The 25286-nt window shown below is 42.2% G+C and overlaps 1 protein-coding gene across 4 annotated transcripts; it reads right to left on the bottom strand.

Annotated features, from left to right (window-relative positions):
• LOC118391276 (platelet-activating factor acetylhydrolase IB subunit alpha2) lies at positions 1-25286 on the bottom strand. Of its 4 annotated transcripts, none has more exons than XM_035782509.2 (6): positions 24918-25285; positions 24364-24445; positions 14373-14462; positions 12698-12814; positions 12431-12553; positions 1-2079 (listed from the first exon to the last, which is right to left on the bottom strand). In XM_035782509.2, exons 2-6 carry the CDS (start codon positions 24442-24444, stop codon positions 1801-1803), a joined length of 690 nt encoding a protein of 229 aa, XP_035638402.1. In that variant the 5' UTR covers position 24445; positions 24918-25285; the 3' UTR covers positions 1-1800. The 4 variants fall into 4 exon arrangements, with proteins under 4 accessions (XP_035638402.1, XP_035638404.1, XP_035638406.1 ...); XM_035782511.2 differs by having other exon boundaries at positions 25089-25285; XM_035782513.2 differs by lacking the exon at positions 14373-14462 and having other exon boundaries at positions 24918-25286.

The following is a 25286-nucleotide window of genomic DNA, read 5'->3' as shown; positions in this document are numbered from 1 at the left end:
CACACACACACACACACACACACACACACACACACACACACACACACACACAAAGAATATGTGTAGAGCTTAAAGGACAATTTAGCTTTTTACAACCAAATCATTTAAAAAAAAAAATGTATATGGCATTTCCAGACACTTGGAGATTTCACTTGTTTTTGAGAAACTTACCCCAACCAGCGATTAATTTTCGTTATCCTCGATGTTGGCTCCGAAACACCCAAATACATCCTTTAAAAACCGAAAAGCTCTCAGTATAGTGATGCAGGTCTTTAGATGAGATGTTGTACACATGAAACAGACAACTCGAGTGATATCTCTCCGCCCATTCTAGCAGCAGGCTACATAGAAAATGGAACAGCTGGATAGGGGCTTGACGGCTTGAGTCAAGTTGCGCATAAAGTTAATTTGTTCAGAGCCCCAGTACTGCACAACGAGGACGAGGAAATGGTGGCTGGGGTAAGTTTCTCAAAAACAAGTGAAATCACACAAAACAAAAACAAAAAGTGTTTGAACCCTTCTATAAATTTGCCATTGACATCAAAACAGAGATTTGGTTGTAAAAAAAAAAGCTACATTTCCTTAAAGACAGTAGCTAGTAACATGAGAGCAAGAGGACCTCAGAAACCACTTCAGTTCAACTGCACCAGGAAGAGACAAAACAGGATTGTGACCTGTGGTTGGGTTTTAGTGTGGTAGTAGACTATTAAATCTATGTAATTCCATGTCAGTAGCTTTATCATGATGCAACTGTTTAAGACGTCCTGCAACAATGTCATATGTTAGGAGGCAGGTGGTAGTGTGGACTGGGATGGATCGGAGTTCTGTATACTACACACAACGAGACAAAATAGGGACAGAATGAAGAGTAGGCGAGAGACAGAGTAAGCAGGTATTAAGGGAGAGAAAGCCAATGTGTGTGTGTGTGTGTGTGTGTGTGTGTGGCAGAAGGCAGGTATGGGAGGATAGCTGGACTTCACCGTTTTGTGTGTCAAGGCACAGAGTGAGGGAGGGAGTAGAGAAGATTACAGTTGGTACTCATATGGCGGTTTAGAGCTTTTAAAGGGCTGTTGGTTTAGACTGGGGCATATGGAGCCAACTCAAACAGATTTCTGAGTGGGAATATATAGGAGTGTTTATTACTGTGCTGTTAAGCTGTGCCCAAGTAGGAAGCTAATTTACATAACAATTGGCAAAGCTGACATTTAAAAGTCTAATACCGTGTCTGTGTGTGTGTGTGTGTGTGTGTGTCTCTTCTCTCAGAGTCTATGCATGTTTGCCATTAGCCTCTCTATACAGCTTGTGCAGGTGTCGGATCTCTCTCTATCCTCTGTTGCTGCTACAGCGTGTACGATGTCTGTGGAAGTATTGTTGTCGCTCTCTCTTTCACTTCTCCACACCGTCAACTATGTCTCCCTGCACACATGCACATGAACCCATGCACTCCCCCTCCTCTCCTGCAGTTCCAGTTCCACTCAAATGAGTGCCCAAGCTCTCTGCTTGGCCCAGCAAGTGACATCTTGATCTGACCCCATCTCAATAGACAGGAGCATGCCTCACCTCTGACTACTCCCCCCCCATTCCCTGTAGAGGTAGAAGTTGCCACAGATCTTGCCCCTAACAACAGACCTAGGACCAAATCAGATCTAGGATATATCTAGGAACAGATCAGATCTAGAACAGATCTAGGACCAGATCCTGGATTAGTGGTTTTAGGCAAATTCCAGCTACTCCCCAGCAGAGTGAATGAGTGAGGCATGTCCCTGGCTGTGTGGGTGTGTGGCCCCTGGGCCGTGGCTCTCAGACCAGCGAGGCCCTCTTCTCCTCAGGTGTCCCCTCCAGTATCTGCAGCAGCAGGTCAATGAGGGGCTTGGTGATGGCCCGGTAGCCCGCCGCTGTCAGGTGCAGGAAGTCAAACATGTCCCCGGTGGAGATGGTCTCGTCAGAGTGCACGAAGCCCGCCCCCACATCCAGGAACTGGGTATGGCCTAGCCGTGGCAGCCAGGAACGCAGGAAGCTGTTCACCGCCACGTTCTTCTCCCGCAGCGGGTTGGGCCACTCGCCCCGTGCCAACAGACCCTGAAACGGACAGACAGCAGAGGTTGGTTACTACTGGGAGCAAAGGACACATCTGTAAATGCATGCATCCTCATATACATATCAGACCTGGGTTCAAATACATGTGTATTTGAGTAACTGGTATTTTTTTATAACAACAACAACAAAAAATCTGTGTATGAGCTTTTTTTTAAATACACAAGACAAAAAAAAGTACTTTTACTTGAGAAAATGTATTTGAATTCCATCATTCTGAAGTTGTATTAGGATATTGCATTTAAAAATATATATTTTTGAAATCATTGAATTAATAAATTGAACCTTTTCATTATTTGAAACTGAACTGAATAAATATTGCATTCAATTTTAAAATTCAAAATAAATGTAATTCAATATTTAAATATTCTGTTTCAATATGGTATATATGGCATTCATTGTCCTTGTATCAAGTTAACAAACTATCAAGTAGATCAAAGTTTAATATATTCAACTTCTCAGATGCATTCAGATCAGTGTTAATTTTGGCACTTTTTTAAAATTTAGATTTAGTCTAGGCATAGTCATTTTGACTAAAATATCATTAAGTCTTAGTCACATTTATACCAATTGAATAAGGATTTAGTCTAGTTATTGTCAAAATTAGGAAAACTGAATATCCTTTCTTTTTTAGTCACATTGTGTTTGTATTGCCTCTATAACCTATAGCAAATATTCATATTTTTATTTAACATTTAACCTATATTTAACTAGACAAGTCAGTTAAAAAAACGTAAGGATCGGCGTTCCGTCAACGGAACAGTTGTAAATCGTTCAGCGCGTTATGTCAAGATCGCAGATTTTAGAGTAACAACAAATGTCAGTAAATATAAGGTTCTTATATCGGCTGAAAGCTTAAATTCTTGTTAATATAACTACACTGTCCAATTTACAGTAGCTATTACTGCGAAAAATGCCATGCTATTGCTCCTAACAACAAAATTGTTTTTTCAATAGGTTTGATTATTTCACCTCTGAAGGTGAAATGTGTACTTTCATTCTGAAAATCTTGCTCTGATTTAACGTCCAAAGGGTCCCAGATATTTACATTTACATTTAAGTCATTTAGCAGACGCTCTTATCCAGAGCGACTTACAAATTGGTGCATTCACCTTATGACATCCAGTGGAACAGCCACTTTACAATAGTGCATCTAAATCTTTTAAGGGGGGGGGTGAGAAGGATTACTTTATCCTATCCTAGGTATTCCTTAAAGAGGTGGGGTTTCAGGTGTCTCCGGAAGGTGGTGATTGACTCCACTGTCCTGGCGTCGTGAGGGAGTTTGTTCCACCATTGGGGAGCCAGAGCAGCGAACAGTTTTGACTGGGCTGAGCGGGAACTGTACTTCCTCAGTGGTAGGGAGGCGAGCAGGCCAGAGGTGGATGAACGCAGTGCCCTTGTTTGGGTGTAGGGCCTGATCAGAGCCTGGAGGTACTGAGGTGCCGTTCCCCTCACAGCTCCGTAGGCAAGCACCATGGTCTTGTAGCGGATGCGAGCTTCAACTGGAAGCCAGTGGAGAGAGAGGAGGAGCGGGGTGACGTGAGAGAACTTGGGAAGGTTGAACACCAGACTGGCTGCGGCATTCTGGATGAGTTGTAGGGGTTTAATGGCACAGGCAGGGAGCCCAGCCAACAGCGAGTTGCAGTAATCCAGACGGGAGATGACAAGTGCCTGGATTAGGACCTGCGCCGCTTCCTGTGTGAGGCAGGGTCGTACTCTGCGGATGTTGTAGAGCATGAACCTACAGGAACGGGCCACCGCCTTGATGTTAGTTGAGAACGACAGGGTGTTGTCCAGGATCACGCCAAGGTTCTTAGCGCTCTGGGAGGAGGACACAATGGAGTTGTCAACCGTGATGGCGAGATCATGGAACGGGCAGTCCTTCCCCGGAAGGAAGAGCAGCTCCGTCTTGCCGAGGTTCAGCTTGAGGTGGTGATCCGTCATCCACACTGATATGTCTGCCAGACATGCAGAGATGCGATTCGCCACCTGGTCATCAGAAGGGGGAAAGGAGAAGATTAATTGTGTGTCGTCTGCATAGCAATGATAGGAGAGACCATGTGAGGTTATGACAGAGCCAAGTGACTTGGTGTATAGCGAAAATAGGAGAGGGCCTAGAACAGAGCCCTGGGGGACACCAGTGGTGAGAGCGCGTGGTGAGGAGACAGATTCTCGCCACGCCACCTGGTAGGAGCGACCTGTCAGGTAGGACGCAATCCAAGCGTGGGCCGCGCCGGAGATGCCCAACTCGGAGAGGGTGGAGAGGAGGATCTGATGGTTCACAGTATCGAAGGCAACCGACAGGTCTAGAAGGATGAGAGCAGAGGAGAGAGAGTTAGCTTTAGCAGTGCGGAGCGCCTCAGTGATACAGAGAAGAGCAGTCTCAGTTGAATGACTAGTCTTGAAACCTGACTGATTTGGATCAAGAAGGTCATTCTGAGAGAGATAGCGGGAGAGCTGGCCAAGGACGGCACGTTCAAGAGTTTTGGAGAGAAAAGAAAGAAGGGATACTGGTCTGTAGTTGTTGACATCGGAGGGATCGAGTGTAGGTTTTTTCAGAAGGGGTGCAACTCTCGCTATCTTGAAGACGGAAGGGACGTAGCCAGCGGTCAGGGATGAGTTGATGAGCGAGGTGAGGTAAGGGAGAAGGTCTCCGGAAATGGTCTGGAGAAGAGAGGAGGGGATAGGGTCGAGCGGGCAGGTTGTTGGGCGGCCGGCCGTCACAAGACGCGAGATTTCATCTGGAGAGAGGGGAGAAAGAGGTCAGAGCACAGGGTAGGGCAGTGTGAGCAGAACCAGCGGTGTCGTTTGACTTAGCAAACGAGGATCGGATGTCGTCGACCTTCTTTTCAAAATGGTTGACGAAGTCATCTGCAGAGGGGGAGGATTCAGGAGGGAGGAGAAGGTGGCAAAGAGCTTCCTAGGGTTAGAGGCAGATGCTTGGAATTTAGAGTGGTAGAAAGTGGCTTTAGCAGCAGAGACAGAGGAGGAAAATGTAGAGAGGAGGGAGTGAAAGGATGCCAGGTCCGCAGGGAGGCGAGTTTTCCTCCATTTCCGCTCGGCTGCCCGGAGCCCTGTTCTGTGAGCTCGCAATGAGTCGTCGAGCCACGGAGCGGGAGGGGAGGACCGAGCCGGCCTGGAAGATAGGGGACATAGAGAGTCAAAGGATGCAGAAAGGGAGGAGAGGAGGGTTGAGGAGATATAACATGAAGTGTCGTTTTGTTAGATAAAATCCTTTTTCATATTCTAAAAAGGTCCATATATCATGCACAATCGATTTTGTATTTCCACTCGTTCAATTTGCAAAGAAAGGAATCTGTGAAAATCTCACCCTAAACGTTGTTTCAACGAGTCAAATCACGTTCGTATCTATTCCTCACAGATCCTAGAAGGTAACGAGACTTCACTATTTCATTAGGGTGTAGTACAGTGCCTTGCGAAAGTATTCAGCCCCCTTGAACTTTGCGACCTTTTGCCACATTTCAGGCTTCAAACATAAAGATATAAAACTGTATTTTTTGTGAAGAATCAACAAGTGGGACACAATCATGAAGTGGAACGACATTTATTGGATATTTCAATTTTTTTTAACAAATCAAAAACTGAAAAATTGGGCGTGCAAAATTGATTGACAAACAGCTTCACTAGTTTATAAAAGCTGTTGAACTGACTGAATAAAGTTGATCTCGTATAGCCTTGCCATTGAGAAATCATTTAACGTAGTTATATATCCATGGTATCGCATTGGGACAAGTAAACTAAAGACCTTGATTATATTTTAAGAACATAAAGGGAACACTAAAATAACACATCCTAGATCTGAATGAATGAAATATTCTTATTAAATACGTTTTTCTTTACATAGTTGAATGTGCTGACAACAAAATCACACAAAATTATCAATGGAAATCAAATTTATCAACCCATGGAGGTCTGGATTTGGAGTCACACTCAAAATTAAAGTGGAAAACCACACTACAGGCTGATCCAACTTTGATATAATGTCCTTAAAACAAGTCAAAATGAGGCTCAGTAGTGTGTTTGGCCTCCACGTGCCTGTATGACCTCTCTACAACGCCTGGGCATGCTCCGGATGAGGTGGTGGATGGTCTCCTGAGGGATCTCCGCCCAGACCTGGACTAAAGCATCCGCTAACTCCTGGACAGTCTGTGGTGCAACGTGGCTTTGGTGGATGGAGCGAGACATGATGTCCCAGATGTGGTCAATTAGATTCAGGTCTGGGGAACGGGCGGGCCAGTCCATAGCATCATTGCCTTCCTCTTGCAGGAACTGCTGACACACTCCAGCCACATGAGGTCTAGCATTGTCATGCATTAGGAGGAACCCAGGGCCAACCGCACCAGCATATGGTCTCACAAGGGGTCTGAGGATCTCATCTCGGTACCTAATGGCAGTCAGGCTACCTCTGGCGAGCACATGGAGGGCTGTGCGGCCCCCCAAAGAAATGCCACCCCACACCATGACTGACCCACCGCCAAACCGGTCATGCTGGAGGATGTTGCAGGCAGCAGAACGCTTTCCACGGCGTTCCCAGACTGCCTCGTCTGTCAGATGTGCTCAGTGTGAACCTGCTTTCATCTGTGAAGAGCACAGGGCGCCAGTGGCGAATTCGCCAATCTTGGTGTTCTCTGGCAAATGCCAAACGTCCTACACGGTGTTGGGCTGTAAGCACAACCCCCACCTGTGGACGTCAGGCCCTCATACCACCCTCATGGAGTCTGTTTCTGACCTTTTGAGCAGACACATGCACATTTGTGGCCTGCTGGAGGTCATTTTGCAGGGCTCTGGCAGTGCTCCTCCTGCTCCTCCTTGCACAAAGGCGGAGGTAGCGGTCCTGCTGCTGGGTTGTCTCCCTCCTACGGCCTCCTCCACGTCTCCTGATGCACTGGCCTGTCTCCTGGTAGCGCCTCCATGCTCTGGACACTACGCTGACAGACACAGCAAACCTTCTTGCCACAGCTCGCATTGATGTTCCATCCTGGATGAGCTGCACTACCTGAGCCACTTGTGTGGGTTGTAGACTCCGTCTCATGCTACCACTAGAGTGAAAGCACAGCCAGCATTCAAAAGTGACCAAAACATCAGCCAGGAAGCATAGGAACTGAGAAGTGGTCTGTGGTCACCACCTGCAGAACCACTCCTTTATTGGGTGTGTCTTGCTAATTGCCTATAATTTCCACCTGTTGTCTATTCAATTTGCACAACAGCATGTGAAATCTATTGTCAATCAGTGTTGCTTCCTAAGTGGACAGTTTGATTTCACAGAAGTGTGATTGACTTGGAGTTACATTGTGTTGTTTAAGTGTTCCCTTTATTTTTTTGAGCAGTGTATTTAGTCCATTTGACATGACTGTCAGGAAAGTCCTAAAGTGAGTGACTCGTCAGTAGCCTACTGAGCTATACTCACAAAACCATCATGGGACTCGCATCTGAAGTCTGTAACGCTGATTTGCCAACATCTCTCTGTTGCGTCCAAATGGTTTGGGCTACACACTAATATGACTCTCACGGACACGATTGTATTCTTTGTTTTACTCTACGACACCCACAAGTGTCACAGGACTCGTCTGAAGGTAACCCGGTACCTGGACGAAAAATGTATGTAAGTGAATCGAGCATTTCCACAATAGGGAGATGCTTAATTCCACTATAAAAGAAATCTCATATCTCTCAGATATAAACTCAGCAAAAAAAGGAAATGTCCCTTTTTCAGGACCCTGTCTTTCAAAGATAATTCGTAAAAATCCAAATAACTTCACATATCTTCATTGTAAAGGACTTGTTCAATGAACCATAAACAATTAATGAACATGCACCTGTGGAACGGTTGTTAAGACACTAACAGCTTGCAGACGTTAGGCAATTAAGGTTACAGTTATGAAAACTTAGGACACTAAAAGAAGCCTTTTATACTGACTCTGAAAAATACCAAAAGAAAGATGCACAGGGTCCCTGCTCATCTGCGTGAACGTGGCTTAGGCATGCTGCAAGGAGGCATGAGGATTGCAGATGTGGCCAGGGCAATAAATTGCAATGTCCGTACTGTGAGAAGTCCTAAGACAGCACTACAGGGAGACAAGACGGACAGCTGATTGTCCTCGCAGTGGCAGACCACGTGTAACAACACCTGCATAGGATCAGTACATCCGAACATCACACCTGCGGGACAGGTACAGGATGGCAACAAAAACTGCCCGAGTTACACCAGGAACGTACAATTCCTCCATCAGTGCTCAGACTGTCCACAATAGGCTGAGAGAGGACTGAGGGCTTGTAGGCCTGTTGTAAGGCATGTCCTCACCAGACATCACGGTGGGCACAAACCCACCGTCGCTGGACCAGACAGGACTGGCAAAAAGTGTTCTTCACTGACGAGTCGCGATTTTGTCTCACCAGGGGTGATGGTCAGATTTGCGTTCATCGTCGAAGGAATGAGCGTTATACCGAGGCCAGTAATCTGGAGCGGGATCGATTTGGAGGTGTAGGGTCCATCATGGTCTGGGGCGGTGTGTCACAGCATCATCGGATTGAGCCTGTTATCATTGCAGGCAATCTCAACGCTATGCTTTACAGGGAAGACATCCTCCTCCCTCATGTGGGGAAGACATGACCCTCCAGCATGACAATGCCACCAGCCATAATGTCAGTGTTCTGCCATGGCCAGGTAAGAGCCCGCATGTCAATTGATCCCATTGAGCACCGTCTGGGACCTGTTGGATCGGAGGGTGAGGGCTAAGGCCATTCCTCCCAGAAATAACCGGGAACTTGCAGGTGCCTTGGTGGAAGAGTGGGGTAACATCTCACAGCAAGAACAGGCAAATCTGGTGCAGTCCATGAGGAGATGCACTGCAGTACTTAATGCAGCTGGTGGCCAAACCAGATACTGCTGTTACTTTTGATTTTCCTTAGATATAAGTGACCATTGTCCTAGTGTATGTATCAGGGATGTGTGAATACCTAGATCCAAACCATGTTTTATCAGAAAGAGGAATTTTAAACATTTCAATGAACAGGCCTTTTTACATGATCTTCAATGTAGTGACTGACATTGACTGTATCTCATCTATTCATGATCCAGAGCTGGCTCTAAAAATCTCTGGGTTGTAGCTCTTCTTCTCTTCCCCATCAAATTCATCTCTCAAATCAAATCAAATGTCACATGCGCCAAATACAACAGGTAGACCTTAAATGTTATATGCTTACTAACAAACCCATAACCAACAATGCAGTTAAGAAGAATAAGAGTTAAGAAAATATTTACGAAATAAACTAAAAGTTTTTAAAAAGTTACACAATAAAATAACAATAACGAGGCTATATATACAGGGGGTACCGGTACTGCGTCAATGTGCAGGGGTACAGGTTAGTCGAGGTAATTGAGGTAATATGTACATGTACAGTACCAGTCAAAAGTTTGGACACCTACTCATTCAAGGGTTTTTCTTTATTTTGACTGTTTTCTACATTGTAGAATAATATGCTGTTTTTCAAACGGAATCAAGGCATTAAAATGTACCAGAGGCCAACAAAACACAGCTTGTTTGGCAAAAATATCTTAACCCACTATTTTTTCTACAGTGTATCCAGAAAGTATTCAGACCCCTTGACTTTTTCCACATTTTGTTAGGTTACAGTCTTATTCTAAAATGTATTATATAAATGTTTTTCCTCATCAATCTACACACAATACCAAATAATGACAAAGTGAAAACAGGTTTCTAGAAGGTTTTGAAAATGTATACAAAATGAAAAACAGAAATACCTTATTTACATAAGTATTCAGACCCTTTGCTATGAGACTCAAAATTGAGCTCAGGTGCATCCAGTTTCCATTGATAATCATTGAGATGTTGCTACAACTTGATTGGAGTCCACCTGTGGTAAATTAAATTGATTGGACATGATTTGCAATGGGAAAACACCTGTCTATATAAGGACCCACAGTTGAAAGTGCATATCAGAGCAAAAGCCAAGCCATGACATTGAAGGAAGTGTCCGTAGAGCTCAGAGAAAGGACTGCGTGGAGGCACATATCTGGGGAAAGGTACCAATCTCTGCAGCATTGAAGGTCCCCAAGAACACAGTAGCCTCCATCATTTTTAAATGGAAGAAGTTTGGAACCACCAAGACTCTTCCTAGAGCTGGTCGCCCGGCCAAACTGAACAATCGGGGAAGAAGGACATTGGTCAGGAAGGTGTCCAAAACCTGATGGTCACTCTGACAGAGCTCCTGAGTTCCTCAGTGGAGATGAAGAACCTTCCAGAAAGACAACCATCTCTGCAGCACTCCACCAATCAGGGTTCTATGGTAGAGTGGCCAGACGGAGGCCTCTCCTCAGTAAAAGGCATACGACAGTCTACAGACTGTCAGACCATGAGAAACAAGATTACCTGATCTGATGAAATCAAGATTGAACTCTTTGGCCTGAATGCCAAGCATCATGTATGGAGGAAACCTGGCACCATCCCTAAGGTGAAGCATGGTGGTGGGAGCAACATGCTGTGGGGATGTTTTTCAGTGGCAGGGACTGGGAGACCAGTCAGGATCGAGGGAAAGATGAACGGAGCAAAGTACAGAGAGATCCTTGATGAAAACCTGCTCCTGAGCGCTCAGGACCTCAGACTGAGGTGAAGCAACACCTTCCAACAGGACAACGATCCTAAGCACACAGCCAAGACAACGCTGGAGTGACTTCGATACAAGTTTCTGAATATTCTAGAGAGGCCCAGCCACTTGAACCCGATCAAACATCTCTGGAGAGACCTGAAAATAGCTGTGCAGCGATGCTCCCCGACCAACCTGACAGAGCTTGAAAGGATCTGCAGAGAATGAGAGAAACTCCCCAAAAACAGGTGTGCCAAGCATGTAGCGTCATACTCACGGCTGTAATAGCTGACAAAGGTACTTCAAAATCAAATCAAATCCAATTTTATTTGTCACATACACATGGTTAGCAGATGTTAATGCGAGTGTAGCGAAATGCTTGTGCTTCTAGTTCCGACAATGCTGTGATAACCAACAAGAAATCTAACTAACAATAAGGGGATAAAGAATATGTACATAAGGATATATGAATGAGTGATGGTACAGGGCAGCATACAGTAGATGGTATCGAGTACAGTATATACATATGAGATGAGTATGTAGACAAAGTAACCAAAGTGGCATAGTTAAAGTGGCTAGTGATACATGTATTACATAAGGATGCAGTCGATGATATAGAGTACAGTATATACGTATGCATATGAGATGAATAATGTAGGGTAAGTAACATTATATAAGGTAGCATTGTTTAAAGTGGCTAGTGATATATTTACATAATTTCCAATCAATTCCCATTATTAAAGTGGCTGGAGTTGGGTCAGTGTCAATGACAGTGTGTTGGCAGCAGCCACTCAATGTTAGTGGTGGCTGTTTAACAGTCTGATGGCCTTGAGATAGAAGCTGTTTTTCAGTCTCTCGGTCCCAGCTTTGATGCACCTGTACTGACCTCGCCTTCTGGATGATAGCGGGGTGAACAGGCAGTGGTTCGTGTGGTTGATGTCCTTGATGATCTTTATGGCCTTCCTGTAACATCGGGTGGTGTAGGTGTCCTGGAGGGCAGGTAGTTTGCCCCCGGTGATGTGTTGTGCAGACCTCACTACCCTCAAAGTACTGAATTAAAGGGTCTGAATACTTATATAAATGTACTATTTCAGTTTTTAATTTATTTATACATTTGTATCGGGTATTGTGTGTAGAGATTGAGGGAAAAAATACATTAATATATTTTAGAATAAGGCTGTAAAGTAACAAAATGTGGAAAAAGCAATGGGGTCTGAATACTTTCCGAATGCACTGTATTTGGCTGGCTACTCCATGTGCATGTGTAAAACACTGTATTCACTCAATTCAGTTTCAAATCATGAAATCAACAATTCAATAAAAAAATATTACATTCCAATTCAATATCCTAACACAAATTCAAAATTCTGGAATTCAAATGCAATCTCTGTTGGCAATGAAATCACTCCATATTTTCCAATAGTTTCAAAGTGTATTTCCAAATACATTAAAATATTAAACTACTTGTCTTTTAAATAAAATATATATGAATAGTTACTTTGTATGTACAGTATTGTGAAAGCAATTGAGATATTTGAAATAGTATCAGAAACCAGGTCTGGCTCATATAGTACAGTATTGACACTGAGGTGATAAAGCAAACCAAATTACCAAAGGGACAATTACACTTTCTGAATCTGAATGCAAATCCTGCATGAGATTGCATAATGGTACACTCCACTGTACACAAATAACAAAAACTTTCACTTACCAGAACAACAACCTTAGTCTTAGGAAGACGGGAGGTGAGCAGTTGTGCAATGGCAAGGATTCCCCCTGCAACTTGCTCTGCCGAATGCTCATGATTGTTGGTTCCTACCCACACCACCGTCACCTGGAGGGGACCAACGAGGTATTGATTAGTTTAATCATATGTTATAGTTCTGATCTGGATGAAAAGCACTCCAGGACCACAACTGTCCACCTGTGCGGTGCCCTTTCCTCTCTCAGAGCCTGTGCTGGCCCGATTGAGTCTCACCTTAGGCCCAATGTTGTCCAATTCTCCATTCTGCAACCTCCACAGCACATTACAGGTGGTGTCTCCCCCGATGCCAAAGTTGAGCGCATGCAGAGGAGAGAAGAGCTCCCGCCAGATCTGTGGAGTGAGTGATGTAGCAGGTTGAGATCCAGGACAAGGATTAGTGTAAAATACCAGTGTCATAGCAAAAGGTAAACAACTAACACATGCACAGAGGTCCACACACACACAGTATTATAACTGATATAAGCACAGCAACATGTATTACACACACACACACACACACACACACACACACACACACACACACACACACACACACACCAGGGTTTCCGTTGTGGTGCTGGACAGTTGACCTGCAGCATTCTAATTTAACAGACCTTTAAGAAATTTACAGGACCCATATGCATTGGGTGCATAACCAGATTAGGGCATCCACCTACAGTGCTCAGAATGACAGCAATCACATTTAGTTCATGGTAAATAATCTTAACAGAACATAAAACTCAAGGATGCAATGGCGTCTGTCCTTCTTACCGAATGCACAATTTGAAGTTGTTCATATTTTCTTTTCCCAACAGCAAAATCACTAGCCGATGCCAATCTACTATGCCCCATAGTAGAACAGTTAACCTATTCTATTGGTCAGCTTGTCGTGCAAGAAAGAAATAGCCTATTCCAAACACACACTGGGACAGTTGTGGGACAATAGAGCCCAAATTCTTACAACCTGTCAGCCTAGGCAGTCAAAAAAATGTAAATGCAATGAGGCTAATGCAACAGATCAGAATGTTTAGCTTAAAATTTTGGTAAACTATTATTTAGGCACATTATAAGCGCAAAAATGCACACATGGCAGTAGGCTACACACGACTGTTCCTTCCCTAGTGCAATCCCCTGAAAAACATTGTCAAAAGCACATCGCACATTTGAGTGGTTTCAAGAGACAGATTAAAATATCCATTACAAATTTTGAAAGAGGGGAGATCTAAAGATGCAAAAACTAGCATGAATTGCTAATATGACTAGGATTGTGCATTTGGCTGCTGGAAAGAAAGAAAGTTGATTTGAAAACCAATAAAACATGAGAGAAATAGGCTGTTTTCAATGGCATATGAAGGGCTATAAAATAACTGCCTGCACGTTTGGTTGGATTTTGGCTAAGCTACTTTGAAGCAAGGTAAAACATGCCTGATTATATGCAGTAAAACATTCAGGTTTCAAACAATTACGTATACATTTTCAAAATGGATAAGCCTACTGACTCCAGCTCATTGCAAAGTGGTGAGTGACCTGCTGAGGCTTGCCTAGTTGCCTATGTACTTGATTGGCAAATGGTAAACTCGCTTTAATTACCAGTTGAGAAATAAAAATAGTAGCTCTTTTTAATCTTGGCCATCGTTTTTAACATGCGATTGCATTAAGAATTGTAGTGGGCAGGTTTCACTCCAGTACCAACCAACAGCTAGCTGTTTGATGAGCTGTAGCAGCAGCTCTCATGCTACACTGACTGGGATCAATCAAAAATGTGTTATTTTGCCGGAGCCAAATTGTATTTATCGCCTTTTCATTGATATTTTTGGGGGGCCAAAAGCCAGCTGTTACTGGCTAACGGAAACCCTGACACACACACACACACACAATGTTGTACACACAGGCATCTGTCCTCTCTCACCTCGTACTGCTGCATTAGCTGCACCATGGAGTCTCCAATAAACAGCACCTCTGGCTCTGCATCCTTACACTCCTGAACAAACCGCGTGTGCTGCAGAAACACAACACGTCATCCCCAGGCAGACACTCTACAGCCAAAAAGTTCTACAGATGCCCCATCGAGAGCATCTTGACTGGCTGCATCACCGCTTGGTAAACTCCAGCCACCAAAGACATAAGATTGTTCACTCTGCTACCCTCTGGCAATTGGAGACAGCTTCTACCCCCAAGTCATAAGACTGGGCGGTATACCTCATATACACTGTATACAGGGGTATTTGGAAAAAGCCACGGGATGGTTTTTCAATACCATTGAAACAATTTATTTGAATACATTTGAATATTTGTAACTACTTAAGTAAATCCCTGCAGTCAACTTGTGCAATTCGTTTGGAGATAAAGACTGCGTTCTTAATTTCATATAATTTTCATTATGAAGCTAGCTGGTATTTATTATTACTTATTATGGATCCCCATTAACCGCTAAAGCAGCAGCTAATCTTCCTGGGGTCCAGCAAAATTACGGCAGTTTATACAATTTTAAAAACATTACATTCACAGATTTCACAACACACTGTGTGCCCATACTCTCCCCCTACCACATATCTACAGTAGTAATTCAATGTGAATGTATAGTGCGTATGTTATCATGTGTCTGTGTGTGTGTGTGTATGCATATGTCTGTGCCAACGCTTGTGTTGCTTCACAGTCCCCGCTGTTCCATAAGGTGTTTATCTGTTTTTTAAATCTAATTTTACTGCTGGCACGAGTTACTTGTGGTCCTTCTGTAGCACAGTTGGTAGAGCATGGCGCTTGTAACGCCAGGGTAGTGGGTTCGATTCCCGGGACCACCCATACGTAGAATGTATGCACACATGACTGTAAGTCGCTTTGGATAAAAGCGTCTGCTAAATGGCATATATTATATTATTATTACTTGATGTGGAATAGAGTTCCATGTAGTCATGACTCTATGTGTGTCTCCCATAGTCTGTTCTGGACTTGGGGACTGTGAAGAGACCTCTTGTGGCATGACTTGTGGGGTATGCATATGGGTGTCCGAGCTGTGTGCCAGTAGTTTAGACAGACAGCTCGGTGCGTTCAACATGTCAATATCTCTGGTAGTCCCCAGTCACGTCACCTGGTGCTTGTTTACAAGCACACAACAACGAGAGACCAACTGTTGTGCAGCATGCTCCATGTGATGTTTATCAGCTAGATATCTTATAACTATTATATTAACTGTCTAAAATGAGCTAAATGCTCTGCAGTTTAGATTTAGTTTTCTAATTTACTGTCTTCTGAAATCAAGCGTTCCCTTGGCAACCGCAGAGAATCTCCTCCAGGATCAAGAGCCTTGCTGCCTAATATTTGTTTTGTGCGTGCAACAAACTCTGAGAAGCACTTGAGTTACTTGTATAGTTTAGGTCAGACACTGTATGAAATGTTTGCAATGCTCTCGTTAGCATTCTCTATGGGATTTGACATGCACTTGTTAGCATTGCTAACCTTAGGATTACAGAGTATGAGTGGGCTTTGAAAACAGCAGCCCTTGTGTTCAGTGCCAGTATTACCAAATATTCCGGTATGGCACAAAGTCGGTATGAAGGTATGACAATCTGGATATCTCCCAAGCCTAAAAGGCGCTGCATGTGATACGGCCTCAGCAGAAGTCAGGGCATTCATACATCTTGCGCTTTGTTGAGCAGAATATTAAGTAGCAGCCTGCCAGTTCGATCTTGATCGTTGTACCAGATCCTTCTCCTTTAACTTTTAATTCCATTGTTTAGATATCTCCTAACTTTTGCCAAACAGAGGCTCTATGACTGTAACCTATTGCCGCTTTGATGACTTATGATTGGCCACCCAACAAGAACAATTTACAAACGCCACCCTCCACTATTGTGAAAAGCAAGAGCAGCAACATAAACGTCTCTCACTCTCAAAATTACACATATCCGAGACCCATGACAATCATATCAGAACCGACCGAGACCCGCAACATTATTTAGAATTCGGGTACAGGATCGGGTATTCCCGTACAGGTGGATCCGTGAAGATCTCTACCGGTCAACTCGTGGGTGATTCTCATGAACTTGGTACATTTTGAAAATTCAAAGGCAAAACACTTTTTATTTTGTAACGCCTAATTGCCTAAGATTTTAAAAAGACCATTTAGATTTTTTTTATTTTTAAATATATATTTTTTTAAATAATATTTTCATTTTAATCCGTTCTCATTACCGTAACATGTGACATGTTCATAACCTGGCTTTTATATATTATTTCTGTTTTAAACTATTATTAATGTTTCAAAAGTAAATACATATAAAGAGCTAAATGTAATTTTAATTTTATGGACAGCTCAAATATTTTGAATTCTGTAATATTATTCTAGGAATATTTTATCATTGATGATGCAATTCGGTAATGAGATCCATGTTACGGTAGATGAGACCGAATTACGGTAATGAACAAACAGTACTTCATCATGAGCAAAAAATATATAATTTTTAACCATATTACCCATCTGAAGCATTAAGAACAACAAATAATTAACTACACACCACTGCCCAGCTTTACCCGCCCCCCTCCCAGTACTTCACATTTTTTCTGTGTTCTTTAGGAGTTAAGTCTGCCACAGATTTAAGTCCATTTCTCTTTTGATTTTGGTACCTGTGAAATATAGAATGATAGCCACTCTCTTTATAAACAGTCCCTTCCTATTCCTTGTGTAATAACAAACAGCTAAACTCCATTAGTATGCAATTACAATGCAAAAACATGATTAAAGTGTTACTAGTGTAAGCTAACTACAGTGTTATAACCAGTGCCTAAAATATTGCTAATCACAAATGATAATCACTATCTAAACTCAGCAAAAAAAAAAAAGTATTCTCACTGGCAACTGCATCTATTTTCATCAAACTTAACATGTGTAAATATTTGTATGAACAACTGAGACGTAAACTGAACAAGTTCCACAGACATGTGACTAACAGACATTGAATAATGTGTCCCTGAACAAAGGGGGGTCAAAATCAAAAATAACAGTCAGTATCTGGTGTGGCCACCAGCTGCAGTAAGTACGGTAGTGCATCTCCTCCTCGTGGACTGCACCAGATTTGCCAGTACTTGCCGTGAAATGTTACCCCACTCTTCCACCAAGGCACCTGCAAGTTCCCGGACATTTCTGGGGGAATGGCTCTAGCCCTCACCCTCCGATCCAACAGGTCCCAGACGTGCTCAATGGGATTGAGATCCGGGCTCTTCGCTGGCCATGGCAGAACATTAACATTCCTGTCTTGCAGGAAATCACGCACAGAACGAGCAGTATGGCTGGTGGCATTGTCATGCTGGAGGGTCATGTCAGACATTTTGTACAGTTTACTCACTGTTAGTCAGCACCTCTAACTTTTTTGGGATGTGTGCCAGTTCATGCTTTTCACAAGTTAAATCCCAAAAAAGTTAGAGGTGCTGACTAACAGTGAGTAAACTGTAGGCTATTGTAACGGTTCTCTTGTGGTGAAGGAGAGTCGGACCAAAATGCAGCGTGTAGATTGCGATCCATGTTTAATGAACAAACGTAAACACGAATCAATACAAACACTACAAAACAATAAACGTAACGAAAGTAACGAAAGTATTAACTTAAGGGGGCTGAATAATTTTGCACGCCCAATTTTTCAGTTTTTGATTTGTTAAAAAAGTTTGAAATATCCAATAAATGTCGTTCCACTTCATGATTGTGTCCCACTTGTTGTTGATTCTTCACAAAAAATACAGTTTTATATCTTTATGTTTGAAGCCTGAAATGTGGCAAAAGGTCGCAAAGTTCAAGGGGGCCGAATACTTTCGCAAGGCACTGTATATACAGTGCATTCGGAAAGTATTCAGACCCCGTGATTTCCCCCCCATATTGTTACATTACAGCCTTATTCTAAAATTATTAAATATTTTTCCACCCCCTCAATCTACACACAATACCCCATAATGAGCAAATACAGGTTTAGACATTTTTGCAAATGTATTACTAATAAAAAAAAGAAATGTCACATTTACATAAGTATTTAGACCCTTTACTCAGTACTTTGTTTAAGCACCTTTGGCAGTGATTACAGCCTCGAGTCTTCTTGGGTATGACACTACAAGCTTGGCACACCAGTATTTGGGAGTTCTCCCAGTCTTCTCTGCAGATCCTCTCAAGCTCTGTCAGGTTGGATGGAGTGTGTCGTTGCACAGCTATTTTCAGGTCTCTCCAGAGATGTTCAATTGTGTTCCAAGTCCAGTCTCTGGCTGGGCCACTCAAGGAGATTGAGACTTGTTTTGAAGCCACTCCTGCATTGTCTTGGCTGTGTGCTTAGGGTCATTGTCCAGGTCCTGAGCACTCTGGAGCAGGTTTTCGTCAAGGATATTTCTGTACTTTGCTCCGTTCATCTTTCCCTCGATCCTGACTAGTCTCCCAGTCCCTGCCGCTGAAAAACATCCAAACATCATGATGCTGTCACTAAGCTTCATCATAGGGATGGTGTCAGGTTTCCTCCAGACGTTTGGCATTCAGGCCAAAGAGTTCAATCTTGGTTTCATCAGATCAGAGAATCTAGTTTCTCATGGTCGAAGAGTCCAGCTCTCGGAAGAGTCTTGGTCGTTTCAAACTTCCATTATAGAATGATGGAGGCCACTGTGTTCTTGGGGACCTTCAATGCAGCAGAAATTTGATGGTACCCTTCCCCAGATCTTTGCCTCGAAACAATCCTGTCTCTGAGCTCTACAGACAATTCCTTTGACCACATACGCAAGAAGACTCAAGGCGTTTTGCTCTGACATGTGGGACCTTATAGACAGGTGTGTGCATTTCCAAAACATGTCCAATTAATTGAATTTACCACAGGTGGACTTCAATCAAGTTGTAGAAACATCTCAAGGATGATTAATGGAAATAGGGTGTACCTGAGCTCAATTTCGAGTCTCATAGCAAAGGGTTTGAATACTTGCGCAAGGTATTTCTGTTTATTATTTTTAAGACATTTGCAAACATTTCTAAAAACCTGTTTTTTGCTTTTTCATTATGGGGCTTCGTGTGTAGATGGATGGGGAAAAAATATTCCATCCATTTTAGAATAAGGCTGTAACATAACAAAATGTGGAAAAGGGAAGGGTCTGCACTGTAAGCTCCCAGTAATGTAATGTATTGGGTAAACCACCAGTTTTGGCATAATCTTCTATTCATAATGAAAATTAATGTTGGAATTTGAGTGTAATGTCCCCTTAACACAATTCATATCAAAGTGTGTCAGTTGCTTTCAGATCTCAAAAGTAGTGTAATCTCAAGAAGAGTCTAAATCGCATGCCAACAATTAGAACATCATACTATATGTCTCCACCCAAATGGTTTGTATTGCTTTTATTCAGAACCCCATTAGCTGTTGAAGAAGCAGCAACTATTCTGCCTGGGGTCCACACAAAACATGAAAAATACAGAACACTAATGGACAGGAAGACAAATATTAACTAACACTAGGACTAAAGAACAATATGACTATTTTAAAAAGTAATAAGAACTCGAAAATAAAGAAAAATACATGAATAATACTACAAATAATGTGTGGGTGTCTCCTCAATGTTCCTTGAGGTGCTATCTTCTTTTTTTTATTTTAAAGAGATTGTATTGTTTGCCTGAGTCAAGCGAAGTCCATGTAGTCATTGCTCTATACAGTACTGTGCATCTCCCAACCTCTGTTCCGGACTGAGAAGAGACCCTGATTGCGTGTCTTGTGGGATATGTATAGGTTTTGAGCTGTGTGTTAACTGGCTGAAAATACAATTCTGTACTTTCAGCATGTCAATACTTCTTACAAAGAACAGCAGTGATGCAGTCAATCTCTCATCCACTCTGAACCAGGAGTCTGACCTGCATGTTATTGACATTGGCCCGCTGTGTACATTTGAGGGCCAGACGTGCTGCTCTGTTCTGGGTCAGCTGCAGCATTCTCTGTCCTTTTTCCCCCACACATGACCATACAACTGGGCAATAGTCAAGATGCAACAAAACCAGAGCTTGCAGGACTGTTTGGTTGCATGTGATGTTAAAAAAAGCAGATCATCTCGTTATCACAGACAAACCTCTCCACATCTTTACAACAATATAATAAATATGCTTTGACCATGAAAGTTTACAATCTAATATAACACCAAGAAGTTTAGTCTTCAGTGGAAAAGATAACCACCACAAATCAGGAAGAATTTTGGTGCTCAACTTTTCCATTCATTTTGGATTGTTTGCATACAGCTGAGCTGAATCTACAAAACAGATGGTCTAGGATGGCCGAAGACCACTTTTGAGTTGTGAAAACAGACAAATGTAGATTTTTAAGTGTAATGTGTCTTTAAAAAACAAAGTGTTTCCCCTATATTTTATTTTTGCAGTGGTGGGAAACGAAATAGTCCTAGAAGGGGCGGTGGTTGGTCAGAATATTTTCCTCCAGGTTTCCCCTCATAAAAATCACTTTTCTAAAAGAAAAACAACCAAATTGAATGTGCTAACAATGCTTAAACCAGACCAATCTGCACTCCAAAAAAATCTATTCATTCACTTTCTAATCTAATATACTGTAAATAGTTTAATCAATAATATTGCTCAAAGTATTACACAGTTATGGTAATGGTCATGTAAAATGGCTAAATTGTGTTAAGAGGACAATTATCAATTTAAACATAATAAAAGAGACCAGCTTACCTTGTAGCCATCTTTGATCTTCTCTTCTTAGTAATGCATTATGGGTCAAAATAAATAAACCAAAACACTGTACTTTGTACAGGAACATCAAGAAATAATATGGTAATGTGAAACACGTGCTCAGACATGTTTGGTCTAAAATATGACTAGTTTGTAATGGGAATACCTAGAAATGATAACTGTCTTTGAATACCTAGGATAGGATAAGTAATCCTTCTCACCCCCCCTAAAGGATTTAGATGCACTATTGTAAAGTGGCTGTTCCACTGGATGTCATAAGGTGAATGCACCAATTTGTAAGTCGCTCTGGATAAGAGCGTCTGCTAAATGACTTAAATGTAAATGTAAATGAATATGTAGCACTTTAAACAATATTTCATAGGTTTTAATTAAATATGTTAGTTATTTTGGTAACACTTTACTTGACACCCAGCGTAAAAACACATTATGACATGGACATAACCATGTCATAATATGTCATAACAGCTGACATAGGTTATAATCTGTCATAATGTGGTCAAAACACTGTCATGACCCATATATACACCTGTTGTGACATATATTGCGTTATTTTATGGCTGGTTATGACATAAGCATGTCAAAACCAACGTTTATTCAAAGATTTTTTCCCTGCCAAGAACTTTCCTTTCGTCATATTTTAAATAACTTGTAGAAAATACACTTTATGACGAATATCACAAGGCATTATGATCATCCTGAGTCACTTACGACTAAGAAAATACACTTTATGACACAGTCAAGAAGCATTACGACCATCATAATCTTATAAACTAGATAGGCCTATCAGGTACACGCCCTTATGTCAGTCATCAGTCCTGCCACTGAAATCTGTTCCTACATTCTCATCAGAAACAGAGCACTGGGGTAGGTGCATGTCTGACATCAATGTGTGCACAATTACTATGATCATTTAATATGGTCAATTTCTGAAAATGTAATATAACATAGCCTACTTGTCAACAGTATGTTTATGGTGTAATGGAATGTTTTGCCTTGTGTAGGTTGACATTTATGTAGGTGTCATAGTCAGCCACAAAATAATGCAACATATCACAACAGGTCTATATATATGTGTAATGACAGTGTTATGTCAGCTGTTATGACATATGACATGGATATGACCGTGTCATAACGTGTTATGATGCTGTGTGTCAAGTAAAGCGTTACCGTTATTTTTAGTAATTAAATGCATGTAAAGTCCTTGGACCCAAAAGTATTACAGAAATGAGACTATTATTAAAAAGTGTTACACTTAAGATTTAAGCCCAAAACAGATTAAAGAGCCAGAAACCAAGCATAGTGAGCCTTAATATGAAAGTAAATTATTTACGAGTCCCTTTAGAAAGCATTCACACCCCCAGCCTGAATTGAAAATGGATTCAATTGAGATTTGTCATCACTGGCCTACACACAATAACCCATAACGTCAAAGTTTAACTGTTTTTGTTGTTGTTGTTTTTTTACAAATGAATACAATTTGAAAAGCTTAAATGTCTTGAGTCAATAATTATTCAACCCTGTTGTAATGGCAAGCCTAAATAAGAGTAAAAATGTGCGTAACAAGTAACATAATAAATTGCATGGACTGTTGAACATGATTTTTGAAAGACTGGCTCATCTCTGTACCCCACACATACAATTATCTGTAAGGTCCCTCAGTCGAGCAGTGAATTTCAAACACAGATCGAACCACAAAGACCAGGGAGGTTTTCCAATGCCTCGCAAAGAAAGTAACCTATTGGTAGATGGGTAAAAAATAAAACAAGGCACTAAAGTAAACCTGCAAAAAATATAGTAAAGCAAATAACTTTTTGTCCCGAACACAAAGTGTTATATTTGGGGAAGATCCAATACAACACCCTACTGATTACCACTCTCCAAATGTTCAAGCAGAGTGGTGGCTGGATCATGTTATGGGTATGCTTGTAATCATTAAGGACTGGGTCGTTTTTCAGTATAAAAAAAAAATGGAATGGAGATAAGCACAGGCAAACTCCTAGAGGAAAACTTGGTTCAGTCTGCTTTCCACTAGACACTGGGAGATGAATTCACCTTTCAGGAGGACAATAACCTAAAACACAAGGCCAAATTTACACTGGAGCTGCTTACCAAGAAGACAGTGAATGTTCCTGAGTGGCCGAGTTACAATTTTGACTTAAATCTGCTTGAAAATCTATGGCAAGACTTGTAAAATGTTGTTCAGCAATGATCAACAACCAATTTGACAGAGCATGTAACATTTTGAAAAGAATAATGGGCAAATGTTGTACAATCCAGGAGTGCAAAGCTCTTAGCTCTTATATCATGAAGCTCCAGACGAACAGTTCTTGTGCTGACGTTGCTTCCAGAGGAAGTTGGGATCTCGGTAGTGAGTGTGGCAACCGAGGACAGACAATTTTTACGCACTACGCACTTCAGCACTTGGCGGTCCCGTTCTGTGAGCTTGTGTGGCCTACCACTTCACAGCTGAGCCATTGTTTCTCCTATACGTTTTCATTTCACAATAACAGCGCATACAGTTGACCGGGGAAGCTCTAGTTTAGCAGAAGTTTGACAACTGACTTGTTGGAAAGGTGGCATCCTATGACGATGCCACATTCAGTCACTGAGTTCTTCAGTAAGGACATTATACTGCCAATGTTTGTCTATGGAGGTTGTGTGCTCGATTTTATACACCTGTCTGCAACGTGTGGCTAAAATAGCCAAATCCACTAATTTGAAGGGGTGTCCACATACTTTTGTATATATAGTGTAGCTCCATTCTTGTGTATTTTATTCCTTGTGTTACTATTTTTCTTTTCATTATTTGTTTTAAACTCTGCATCGTTGGGAAGGGCTAGTAAGCAAGCATTTCACTGTTAAGTCTACACCTGTTGTATTTGGTGCATGTAACAACTAGAATTTGATTTTTTACATATTGGTGGAGATGGAGATTGAATTTAAGATGGACATGATTCTTCTGTTCCATCCATGTTAGGTTCTCTCTATGTGTTCTACACACACACACACACACACACACACACACACACACACACACACACACACACACACACACACACACACACACACACACACACACACACACACACGCGTATTACCATGAATCAGTGACCTTAGGTTTTGCAGAGTCCGAGTCCTTCAGGTCAGTTACTGACAGGACAGTATGGTGTAGTTAGAGGCAGTAGGGTCGACTAACCTGGGACATCCACCGGTCGTCTCCCTGTATATCCTCCACTGCCTGGGCCACTGCTGCTGGGTTCATCTCATCGCCACTCATCCTATCAGACACACATCACAGAGGAATTAACATTACAACACACACACAATAAAAAATAATATGTCAATTAATATGCCCTGAAGAATAACACCTGGTAGGTTTTTATTGACAGAGTTGTTGAGGCTAGCTTCTAGCTTTCGGTTTGTTCACAGAGTGGGTGGTGAGACAACATTGCCTGCTGGGAGGCCTCACAGACAGCCAGGGGTGGGATGGTAGGGAGAATTTAATGACAACACCGATGCGAGGGCAATGAAGGCAAAGGGCTGGAATTTCGCACACCTCGTATCTACTGATAACAACAACCCACTGTCCTTAGCGCTAGCTGTTCAGCAAGTTTAATTTGAGTTTGAATTATGAAAGGACAATGCTAGACGACCCAAGAAGCAGCGTTAATAAATGCGGACTGTCGCTGTTGTCTCTCCCGACAAACACACACGGCAAGCCCGCGAGTCAGTCAGCCCTACCCCTTGTACCTTAAAGCTTCTGATGATGGTTAGTTCTTGTCAATATAACCAGAATATTTCCTCGCGCACGGATGCTGCACGGCTCCGATGTTTTGCATCCAATGATGATAGTGCGTCGGTGCAGATTCTGCTCTCGCGCTTGGATGCTAGCAAGCTAACGTTAGCTGGCTAGCAACTCACCTTGATAAAGTAGCTCCTCGTTTCCTGTCAATAAAGAACTACGATATAGCTTTTCTATTACTCTAACAATGAACTATCTGCAAAATAAATGTCTAAGAGATTGTTCTAAATGTGAAACTTATCGGTCGAGTCGACCCAACCTCCCGCTCTTCAGCATCCGACGTTTCCTTTTTTTTGCTCCCTCCCTTTCGCTCTCCA

The sequence above is a fragment of the Oncorhynchus keta genome, chromosome 12, assembly GCF_023373465.1.
Source record: "Oncorhynchus keta strain PuntledgeMale-10-30-2019 chromosome 12, Oket_V2, whole genome shotgun sequence".
In the NCBI taxonomy this organism is placed as follows: Eukaryota; Metazoa; Chordata; class Actinopteri; order Salmoniformes; family Salmonidae; genus Oncorhynchus; species Oncorhynchus keta.
This window is presented reverse-complemented; position numbering and strand designations above follow the sequence as displayed.